Consider the following 11,602-nt stretch of genomic DNA (forward strand, 5'->3'; position numbering starts at 1 on the left):
ACACACACACACACACACACACACACACACAAGTAAACAATAAACTGAGTCTTAAAGGTCTGGAGTGATCTCTACTTCTTGATTACCTTGGCACCACACAGTGATGTCAGAAATCAGACCACACTGAGCCAATCAGCTTTTCACAACTAACAGCAATCCACTCTGGTCTTTTGTTAACAGGAACAGCCCAGAAACCTCTAACTAGTAGTAGGAGGCTCCACTGTGGTCTAGCTGCTACGGCTGACACTTGCCTTCGTGCTGACTGTAACAATGAATGTGGGGATAGTAAATAGTCCAAGAAGCTCTTTCAAAGCAAAATGACTTTTTTTTTTTAATTGTGTATTTATTTATGTCTTTTTAGGGAAATATGCATGTGTGTGAAGTGCCTCCAGAGGCCAGAAGAGGGCACTGGATTTCCTGGAGCTGGAGTTATAGGCAGTTAAAGGTCAGCCTAATGTAGGAGCTGGGAACTGAAATTGGGTCCTCTGAAAGAGCTTTATGTGTTCTTTATTTCTTATTTCTTTTTAAAGATTTATTTATTTATTTATTTATTTATTTATTTATTTATTATGAGTACATTGTAGCTGTCTTCAGACACACCAGAAGAGGGTACTCAATCCCATTATAGATGGTTGTGAGCCACCATGTGGTTGCTGGGACTTGAACTCAGGACCCCTGGAAGAGCAGTCACTGCTCTTAACCGCTGAGCCATCTCTGCAGCCCATGCATTATATGCTCTTAAGGAAGCAGGCTGGGCTGTACTCTAAGTGAGTCATCTCTGTAAAGTCTTTCAGAAATGCTCTCAGCTCCTGACATGCCACCTGGAGCAGGGTGGTGCCGCAGATCCCCAGCACTGGGTCTCTTTCCCTTCTCCCCGAGAATCAGCTCCTAGTGCTCCGCAGGAAAGCGCTGGCCTCTCAGGGCAGCTCATTCATCATTCTCTCTCTTTTCCCCCATGATTCTATCACTAGAAAGTTCCTCCTCACATGAAACCAAAATACGCCTCCTTGTAACTAACTTCTGCCTNCTGGAGCAGCTCTGCCTAATCCCCTTCCATTTGTCAGCCCTCCAGTGTTTGAAAACAAGAAACATGCCTTTTACGTGTTCTGTTCCCAACTTGCATATGCCTGACTTATTTCTTCCACCCTTCTTTAGTAAATGTGCTTCTGAGTTAATCAGCCCTCCCCAAATACCTTTTGAAACCATGTGCCCGTCTCTAAATATAATAAACCAGGTGCCACACACTGACTTCCGGTGACTTGGGATCTGAAAGTGTCCTTCAGCACATTGGACCCGATCTGCCTCTGCTGGAGGGGCGTGGCCAGACTCGGAAAGTGCAGCGCCAACTGCACAGGGCAGCACGTGGGTCTTGGGTAAGAGATTCTTTTTTTTTTGGCGGGGGGGGGGGGGCGGGGGGGAGGTAAGAGATTCTTTCATAGAAATCTCCCGCAAGGACCAGTTCCCCACTGCAGGTTAGATAAACTGTGTGTGTGTTTGTGTTGGGTGTTTGGAGGGTATCTGGACGTGAAACAGTCACACAAGAAAGGAAAAACCAAACCATCTCAAAGATATGAGGCTAGCAAGCCATAGCACGGGGCAGAGGCTTTGGAAGCCCCACTGCTCTTCTGAGCTGCTCTGCTGCCCTCTGCTGGTGGATGACTTGAGCTGCAGCTTTCAGAAGAAGGGAGCCCTTGTGACACCAAGATCCTAGCANGAGCTACCTACCCCAGGACATGGTTTCTCAGACATAGAGAGGCTTCAGGGAAGCTATAGAAAAAGAAGTGGGAGTCAGGGCATGTGACACATGCCTTTAATCCCAGTACTAGGGAGGCTGAGGTAGGCAGATCTCTGTGAGTTCAAGCCCAGCCTGGTCTACAGAGAAATCTCCAGGACATGCAGGGCTGTNTAGAGAGACTCTGTCTTAAAACAATAAACAAAGAGAAACAAACACAACAACAACAACTAAGAGTGGCAAAAACCAGACAGACCAATAGGCCTGCCCTGAACAAGCCGCCCCACTATGCAATCAGACTCAGCAGTATCTACCGCCCACCCTCCACTGTACATGTGCAGGTGTGTGCAATGCATACGGGTGCATGTACATTCCCTCAGTGGAAGTCAGAAGTCCTTGAGAAACCAGTCCCTATTCTACTGGGTCTTATTCCGAGACAATAAAAAGAAGGTGTTGGCGATCTTGAATTCACTCAGGACAGCTCCCCACCACACTGTCTCACCCCACTGTGTGCTGTTCCCCCCACTGTGTGCTGTTCCTCAGAAGCTACCCTCCTTATTTTCTGAGACAAGGACCTGGGGCTCACAGATTTGGCTGGGTGGGCTGCCAACCTGTCTCTGCATCTCCAATGTTGGGATTACAAGCATGCGTCACCGCAGTGTCTCTCTACGTGAGTGCTGGGGACTGAATTTAGGTCTTCATGCCTTTTGTGTGGGTGCTGGAGATCAAATCGGGTCCTCACACTGGCAGGGCAAGCAAGTTTTCAGACAGAGTCATCGTGCTAGCCTCTCTGTACGGCATTCATTCCTTGAATGATGAGAAACAGGCCAAGAAGGATGCTATGCCCCACCTGGACCAGTCTCATGGTCTCACTCAAAACTGCTTAAGCAGGATAGGTGCTGTGCCAAGGAGAGGGATGTGTGTGAAGAGAATCCCTGAAGAATTACTAAGTAAATCCACCAAACCCCAAGTNAGCATTTCTGGGGAAACTGCCCCTCAGGGCATCCCGGAACACTGGCTCATGCCTTCTACATAGCCAGGGTTGATTCCAAAAGCAATGGCAGGGTTCAAAGCAGACACCCTTTGTTTTCATTTTTCAATTTGACACTGAGGAAAGATCTGTGTGTCAGGGTCCTANTAGAATACATCAAAATCTCTACCCATCCCCTACCCTAAACAACCCTTCTGGAATCCTACTTTGGGAAGGCCCTAGCTGAAGCTCCCTCCAGAATGCAGAGTAGTGGGGCACTGCCCAGGGACAATTTGGGAGACAAGACTACCAACACCTTCCTTTTATGGTCCTGGAGATAAGAACCCAGTAGAATGGGGCCTGGTTTCTCAATTTCTTGCCAGGGAGGGGAGAATTGCATTTCAAAAGGACCTAAGACAATTAGACTCAACTCACACCACCATCTGGGCAATAGGACAGCCATGATCTCACCAGCTGGGACAGGGAGGAGGAGGGGGGACCCCTCCCCCACAGTGGTCCTCTTACCTCTCACCTTCCTCCTCTAGCACTAGTACTCACATCCCTTTTCAAGGCAGAAAGCCTGGCTTGGAGCTGGGCCTGGTTAATGGCAGCTATTGCCAACCTGGCCTCAAGTTTTCACCTCTTGCTCAAGGGCTCAACTGAAAGGGNTATTCTCCTTCCACCCCCACCTCAGACTCCGTAAAGACTTTTTTAAAGGGGCCCTTCTAGCACTGAGAGACAAAGGCAGCCACGGCAGGCAGGTTTCTAACCAACTTCCTCCTTACTCAGCTGTTCCATTCCTTCTCAGAGTGAGTCACAGACAGCCCCAGGGTCTGAGGTAGAGTGATACAGTTACTGCTTTAATTCCTCCTGGGGCTCCCTCTCCCTTCTAACAGGATGCTTCCAAACCTAGGAAGAATGCANTGTGGGCTTTCNTTCATGCTATCAGGCTATCTATCGATGCACCAGGCAGGAGGACACAGGTCCAGAGGCCTCTTACCTATCTGCATAACTCTGCCAAAGACAGATGTGTTGTCCACGGTGCTGCAGTTCCAGCGCCTCTGTCGAAACTGGTGCTGGCACTCTCTGATGCCCGTCTTGGCTCCCTCCCCGATGTAGGACATGTGCTCCTGATACAACTGACACAGCTTTCTCTGGCCTGGGGAAAGCCCAGGAAGTTGACTGCACACNGGCTGAGCGCCAATGATGAACATCTCCGGTCTCTGCACCGGGTTCAGAGCTAGTGACCTACAACATCAATCCAGAAAGAGAGAGGGCACAGCTGTGAATGCACCCATGGGCGTGCACAGTACTACCGACTCCTCCACCCCCTCTCTGCGACACCCTCTCTGCGATGTTCTCCACAAACAAGGCTCTGGACTAAGGATTTGGAAGAGAACTTGAGCACAGAGCAGGGTGTGGTGGCCTTTGTTTCCAGCACATGGGATGCAGAGGCAGGCCNATCTCTGTGAGTTTGAGGCTAACCTGATCTACAGAGTGAGTTTCAGGACAGCCAGTGAGACCCTGTCTCAAAAAAGCACAAAACACAACACAACAAAAATCTGAGCTGTCTTAAAAGGTGAAGGTGGGCAGAGGAGGCTGGGCTGGGCAGGGCAGCAAGAGGGACTCCCATCATCAGTAGGGGGTACAGACCCTGCTGAAGGAGGGGGAATACTGAGTGTAGCCAAGTACAGGGCGCATGAGGGAAGGTACTCTATTCCTTTAATGCAGATCTCCTAATGCCTTAAGATAGATTCTACTACACACGACCATGCACCCTAAATTGTTCTTCTCCCCATCTCTCTGTATATCCCATGTCTGCCCATCAGCCCGGGGGCTACTTTTGCTCACCTTCTGGCACATACTGCAAATGAAGGGCTAAATTAGATGAAGGACTGCAGATTTGCCATCTGAATACAAGCACAAGTCGGACACAGACTGGGCCACTTCCATGTCTGCTTAGCCAACACAGTGGCCTTGAAAACACAAAGAGGGCACTTGGTTCTTTCTACAGAGCCCTCTTTGGCCTTCAGACTGATCAAATAGGACTATTACCCCATCTGCCTCTACCAGCAACACATACACACACAGACATATACACACACATCTACCTCTTTTGTGTGTGGGTCTGTGTTCTACCTTGAACCTTGAACTTCTGGGTTCAAGTGGTCTGTCTGCCTCAGTCTTAATAATGCATGCACACACACACTCGAGAGAGTGTGTGAGTGTGTGTGTGTTTTCCTAAGCATGAACTTAAGGGTCTCATTAGTGATATCAATATTTTTTGTTGGATAAATAACGATAGGAGTTATTTGTAACACTTCACAGGGTGGAGGGACCCTCAGGAAGGGTTTTATACAAGATCTAAGGGACCACATGGACAAAGCCTATATTCTCCTCATGAAACCCTCACCTCCGGGAGCTTGAGGGAGAAAATGAATCATTCCTGGGATGGAAGAGGTCCCATGGTATTCCCCAGATAGAGGTGTGATCACTCCCATGAGGCCCTGCTTCAGAGCTTGATTATGGTCCAGGCTAGACCTCAGCCCTCTCATTCACCACCAGGAGTTGGGTCCAGGCTAGACCTCAGCCCTCTCATTCACCACCAGGAATTGGGTCCAGGCTAGACCTCAGCCCTCTCACTCACCACCAGGAGTTGGCGTCAGTCAGCAGCTGTGCCCAGCTGGAGAGCAGAGCTGCCACGACCACCAGCAGCAGGCTGGGCATGGCTGGCCTCAACCCATCCCAATGCCCTGGGACCAACATCTTCCAAAGTGGAGCTTCCTAGAGAGAGGGAAGCAAAGGAGAGTCAGCATGCAAATGCCACAGACTTGGGGAACCCAGGGGAGATGGGGTACAGTGCAGAAAAGCTTAAAGGATGAGCCTTGTGGGTGAGTGGCAAGGCAGACACCTGAAAGCAAATTTGGTCCCCCGCAGAGGAATTCAGCACTTTCCAATGTCTTCCTGGGTGTCTGCTCACCACAGAGCCTTGAGCTCTTGACCTCTGTGGGACTTCTACTCAGGACCCAGTTCCTATGGTAACAGTGAGCTGTGAAGCCAGAAAAGCCAATGAAGACAGACCATTTCCAGAAGATTGTGCCCAGTGCAGGAGGAAGCACACCCGCCCTTCTAGAGCAGCACTCAGGAGGACGGAGACAAAAGGACAAAGCTCCCACTTTTTATAAACAAAAACAAACAAACAAACAAAACCCCAATCAACTAAACAAAAACAACCACTCCAGTCCAGAGATTTAATTCTCTATCTTCTTCTTTGTAAGGGTTAAGGATTAAACACCTACAGGATTGGATAGGACTACCCCCACTAACAGGAGGCTGCATCCTCCCAGCTCTGAAGTTCGGAACACAGATCCTTGTTTACTCTTAAGGAGTAATAGCAGGGAGAACATCAAGGCCTTTCACGCAGGAGTCTCACAGGAGCAGGCTTTGGTGACTAGTCTCCTCCCCCCAACACTTTGGCCTTTGAAGGGCCACATGGAATGCTACATCTGAATACCACCAGCTCTGGGCCACTTCTCTCAAATCTTTCGGGAGGTCCGTCCTTTTCCCTTGTCCCACGCACTGGTGTTCCACCTTTGCCTCGGGTGGCGAAACACACCCGCCCCGAGAAACCTTGTACATTTGGAAAATACAGCTTTGGAATCCTAGAGCAACTGACCAAAAGTCCACCTAGGTTCTCTTCATTTCCAAGCGCGCGCGCGCACGCACACGCACACGCACGCGCGCGCACACACACACACACACACACACACACACACACACACACACACAGAGCACAAGCTCCAGGCGGTCCCACGCTGGCTCACCACGCTGATCCCGAGCGTCTGGGTCTCTAGACTGTCCGGGAGGGGGCGGCAGATGCTTTTTAGACCGTTGGTCTAGGAAATATGTTTAACCTGGGGCCACTAAGCGAGAAAGGTGGCCGGAGCAGGATTCAGAGTTGGGGCAGGCCTGTTCCCCAGTCCTTTTGGTTTTCTTGCTTGAGGTCTGAGTTGGGGCGGGGCACCAACGGGCAGGTGTGCGGAGCCGACAGGGAGCAGATCAAAGAGAGACTACTCCTTTGCTTTTGTCATGTAGAACCAGCTCGGAAATGACCCGGCCTCTAATTCGGGCCACTAACAACTCCAACTTTCCTAACTGACTTCACTGCCTCATCTGAGAGATGTCCCTCCCCTCCCTCCCACCCCCCACCCCCATAAATCCTCCTCCGCCCCAGGACCGGAGGTCTGTGAACTCAGAACTTAGAGAGATGGGGCGAGATAGGGCTGGCTCCAGAAGCTAATGGCTTTATGGAGGGGAGGAGGGTCCAGGTCTGGGATACAGAGGATACACAAGAGAAAAACTTCAAAGGGGTTCCTTATCCAAACATCCCCAGCTTCTCCTCCCAGTCCTTCTTGGGGACCATTCAACCTTCTCCCTGGCCAAACCACCACAGACTAGCAAACTCCATACTCCTCCCCAGCACCCTGCCCCATGGGGCAGTACACAATCCCAAGACCAAGTAGCCCAGGTTTCTCCCAATGGGTCATGAGCCTCCTCATACCAGGCTCCCCATTTTACACCCTCTAGCAAGTTCCTAGGAAATCTTTCTGCAGGTCCTAAGTCTAAGCAAGGCTTAGATGACAGTGAGGGCTTCGTTTCAGAGACAGGCAGCCAATGCCTGCTAACATCGCTGTGTTTGCCTTTACCAGAGGCTGATAGGCTGTCTAGGACCAGACTTCACAGGGGCTGCAAATTCCACACCTACCTGTCTCAGAAACTTAAAGGGAAAATGCACCGGGCCCCAGCAGCTCTTCACCACCCTGTGTGCCACCAAGTTCCCAGCCTACTACAAGTGAAAATTTAAAGATTGCCCTAAACCCAACCAACCAATCAAACAGAGACCCAAACAAAAAAGTCTCTAGTATGTATGTTGTTCCCACTGTCTGTCAGATGGGAGGTGCATGACACAAGGCACACACCAGTATCCTCAGGAGCTCTGTCCTGGCCAGCAGTGGTCCAAGGATTGACGCTGGGCAGTCCTCTTCTCTTCTGACATGCTTGTAAGGTGTGTGGATGGACAGTGTGGCGCTAGCGGAGCTGTTTTAGTCCTGCCACGTAAAATATCTCACATCCACCCTAAGAGACAGGACACAGATGTGGCCAGAGTCCAGGGAGCAACTGCTGCCAGTTTGTATTTTAATAACAAATTTCTACTCGCTGCTAACTTAAACCAATCACCCTAGGGTGTTCCACACCTCTCAAGACCACAGAGCTATTCAGCATAGGCAAACCAAGCCATAGCTCTAGCACATAGCTAGCTAGTCCACTGGCTTTTACTCTNNTACTCATGTGTGTGGATCACTGAAAGAAACACTGTAACAACTCATATTGAAACATTGTTGATGACTGTGGCTACACAGGTCTGTGATTGTACTAAGTACCACCTGCCTGTATACACTTTAGATGAATGGACTACACAGGACAGGGGTTATATCTAAACCAAGCTGTGCTCACAGGGATGAAGCTGTCCCCTTCCCTGTAGCTACTGATGCACCAAGAAGTAAGTCAATAGCGGCTGTAGAGCAGAGCCTGTATTTGATCTCCGAATCTTACCACGCCCCCATCCATGAGTTCCACTCCCAGCCAAATATAAATAAATATGAATAAATACGCAAATAGGTTAGCAGCTCAGGGTCAGTCTCCTGCCACTGATAGGAGCTGGGCAGGCCAGCTGAGACCTGCGGTTGCAATGAAGTATTGTGTAGGAATAGATATGAACAAGCCACAGCTGCATATAACCACGCTCAAATCTTACCAACAGACCACAGAAAAGTAAGTCACAGCGAACCTAAGTGTAAGCCATACAGAAAACCAAGAAGCTGGTTATCGCCGATACCGTGTGTGTGTGTGTGTGTGGGGGGGGGTGTCCTCTCCAGGATGGGACAGGGGACCATGATGAGGAAGAGACCTGGAATTTCTGAGTGCCATGCTGGATAAAGTCACTTCACTTATGCCATATATTTGGCTATGCATATATTATGTCCACATCGTGGCTCTGTGCCATTTCCTGTGCTCCCGCGTTGTACGTTACACAACAAAAATGTTCAAAAATGAGAAGAAAAAAAAAGTCCTATTAGTGTGCCTGGTGGAGCTCTGTGAATTTTCTCAGTCTCATAGGGCAGACAAACATCCTTTCCCCTCTGTCTTTTCTCCTTAAAAAAAAGAATATTCAAGCTCAAAAGGAAATATTAAACAAATGTTTATTAATTCAGAGACAGCCCCGTGGCATAGCTATTGGAGGGTGGGGCAAGACAGGGAGCAAACCGGCACACAGACCCCAGCATCCTCTCCACGAACCAGCCTGTTTCCACACCAGGAGTCAAGGCAGCATGGCTTCCTCATGCCTTGGAGAAACCAGGCTTTGGGCACGCTACTTTCTGTGTCACTTCGATTTTATTTTATTTTTTGCCAGTGATCACTCTTTAGTTCATAGATAGCTTTCTTCTTTAAACAGGTTTGTTTTTTTTTTTAATTTTAATAGTGAGAGAAGATTAATGCAGCAATGTAAGGAAGACTTTATCAGAAAACCCCAGTCTCTCGAAGGAATCCCCGGATGCTCATCTTCTGTTCAGCTCAATTAACACAGGCTTTCTCTGCCAGCCTTAATTATTTCTCCCAAGGGTCTCTGCTTCTACCCTGCCCCCCATTCCTCCTTCCCGCTTTGCTCNGCGGATCCTCTTAGCCCTTAAGGCANAGCATTCCTTTGTGTGATCNACTTCCTNGACAGTGGGTAGAGACGAAAATTAAAAAAGAAAAGAACCTCCGAGGTGGAGCGCGAAGGAGAGTTACCAGCTCTACCACCTTTTTGCAGCGGCCTCCGGAGAACTCCAATGTGTCTCGAGAAGCAGTGCCCTGGGGGTGGGGCGGGAGAGAGGGTGACAGAAGGGAGGAGATTTAAATTCTGGCACTTGCTAGAGATGTTAAAGTAGAAATGCATTTGGCATTCCCGGGGAGGAGCNGGCGGGGGAGGGGGTGTCGGGAAAGCAGGAAGGAGAGGCGCCCAATTGCAGTGCTGGAGGTGGACCCAGAGCTCCATGTACCCAGAAATAGAGAATCCCAGACCACCAACTTCCAGCGCCACAGAAAAATAAGTGAAGCGCTCCCATTTGCACCAACCCAGTGAGAATAAATGCCCCAAAGAAGCCCCCAGACTCCAGGCTGTCCCCCACTGCTGTGGCCCTGGAAGCNGCAGGTCCTCTTACTTGGAAAAAGCAACATTTTTCTCCCCAGTTGCCAAGCAAAAGTCCATGCAAGTTTTACTCTGTGCAGAAGATAAAGGATTTTCATCCATTTAAATGATGAATTACAGTCATTTAAAAATGGATGGCCCCTAAGTGAGCATGGCTTAGGAAATTATTCCCAGGAACCCAGAAGCCAAAGCTTGGAGGGCAGTGGGAAAGGTGTTTAGATGCTTTCATCTTGCAAAATGACTTAGTTTGGTCTGCTGTGGAGGGGGGTGGGGGGGTGGCGGCTATGGGCTGCTTCCATAATCTGCAAACTCCCCAGTTTACAGAGAGGGGAGGGTGTGCAGAGCATGCACTGGATCCTCACCGAGGACCATTGGCAGCTTGTCTATACCAGCTCACTGACACAGAAATGCACCTTGTGCTACCAACTCAACATACTGCTGATTTTGCAAACTGNAGCATAGTTGAATGGGACTTAGAGAAGGGCCAGTGAGATAGCTCAGCAGGTAAAGGGGTCTCACATGGGGCCCAACGACTTGATCCTCAGGACCCACACTGTGGAGAGAACACCACGACTCTCTCTCTCTCTCCCTCCCTCTCCCTCTCTCTCACACACACACACACACACACACACACACACACACACAACTTAAAAAAAAGAGATAGACCTACACAATATAATCGCATCATTTGGGAGATGGAGGCACAGAAGAATCAGGAGGTCAATACCAGCCTCAGTAACATAGAGAATTTGAGGTCCACCTGAACTACATGAGACCCTGTCTCAAAGACAAACAAACAAACCCACTAATTGGCAAATGGCCAGATCGCTTTGATTAACATGGTGATTTAAAATTTTTGGAACATGAATATCTTAGTGGGCAGGCGATATTCTGGGCACAGGGCAGACTCTCATTTCCCCGTTCCCCACTGCTTCCGGCATAATTCGTCTGTCCATCCAGCCATCTATCTCTCTCTGTCTCTGTCTCTGTCTGTCTCTGTCTGTCTCTGTCTGTCTCTGTCTGTCTGTCTCTCTGTCTCTCTGTCTGTCTGTCTCTCTGTCTCTCTGTCTCTCTCTCCTGCTTGACTCATTGATAGTTTTTGCAGCGTGAATATAGGCTCTACTGGAACTCAGACTCCCAAGGCTTTTGACTTTTCCTCTCTGTTCTCTCATATATAGTGTGTGTTGTTGTATGTATTATAGCTATAGTGATCACTTTACTAAATTCACACTTCTGGCTATATGCAGTTTTTGAAAAGACATTNCTCTGTTTTCCAAACAACTCTATAGAGTATATGTGTCTGTGTGTATCTATGTGTGACTATGTCTGTGTCTGTCTGTGTGTATGCTGTTATTTGTGTGTGTGTATCTCTGTGTTTTGAGTCACAGCGTATCAGTGTGTGTGTCTGCTGGTGTTTGTGTGTATTTCTGTGTGCCTCTGTGTCCGTGTGTGTGTGTGTGTCTGTGTTTCTGTGTGTATATGCCAGTGTTTGTGCNTATGTGTTTGTGTCTGTGTTTGTGTATATAGCTGTGCATGTGAATCTCATTGTGTGTGTCAGTGTATGTATCTGTTGGTGTTTTTATGTGTGTCTGTGTGAGTATTTATGTGTGTCTGCATATGTCTCTATGTGTGAGTCTCATTGTGTGTCAGT

At 48.9% G+C, this 11,602-nt stretch overlaps 1 protein-coding gene across 1 annotated transcript in view; it reads right to left on the minus strand.

Moving 5' to 3' along the window:
* Positions 1-11,602, minus strand: part of Wnt5b (Wnt family member 5B) — a 37,235-nt gene that overhangs the window by 10,819 nt on the left and 14,814 nt on the right. Inside the window, exons 2-4 of the mRNA XM_029478246.1 lie at positions 5,350-5,486; positions 3,654-3,950; positions 2,403-2,475 (exon numbers count right to left, since the gene is read on the minus strand). Of these exons, the coding sequence (XP_029334106.1) occupies positions 2,403-2,475; positions 3,654-3,950; positions 5,350-5,486 (507 nt within the window). The remainder of the gene's footprint in view (positions 1-2,402; positions 2,476-3,653; positions 3,951-5,349; positions 5,487-11,602) is intronic.

Source organism: Mus caroli, chromosome 6 (assembly GCF_900094665.2).
Source record: "Mus caroli chromosome 6, CAROLI_EIJ_v1.1, whole genome shotgun sequence".
NCBI lineage: Eukaryota > Metazoa > Chordata > Mammalia > Rodentia > Muridae > Mus > Mus caroli.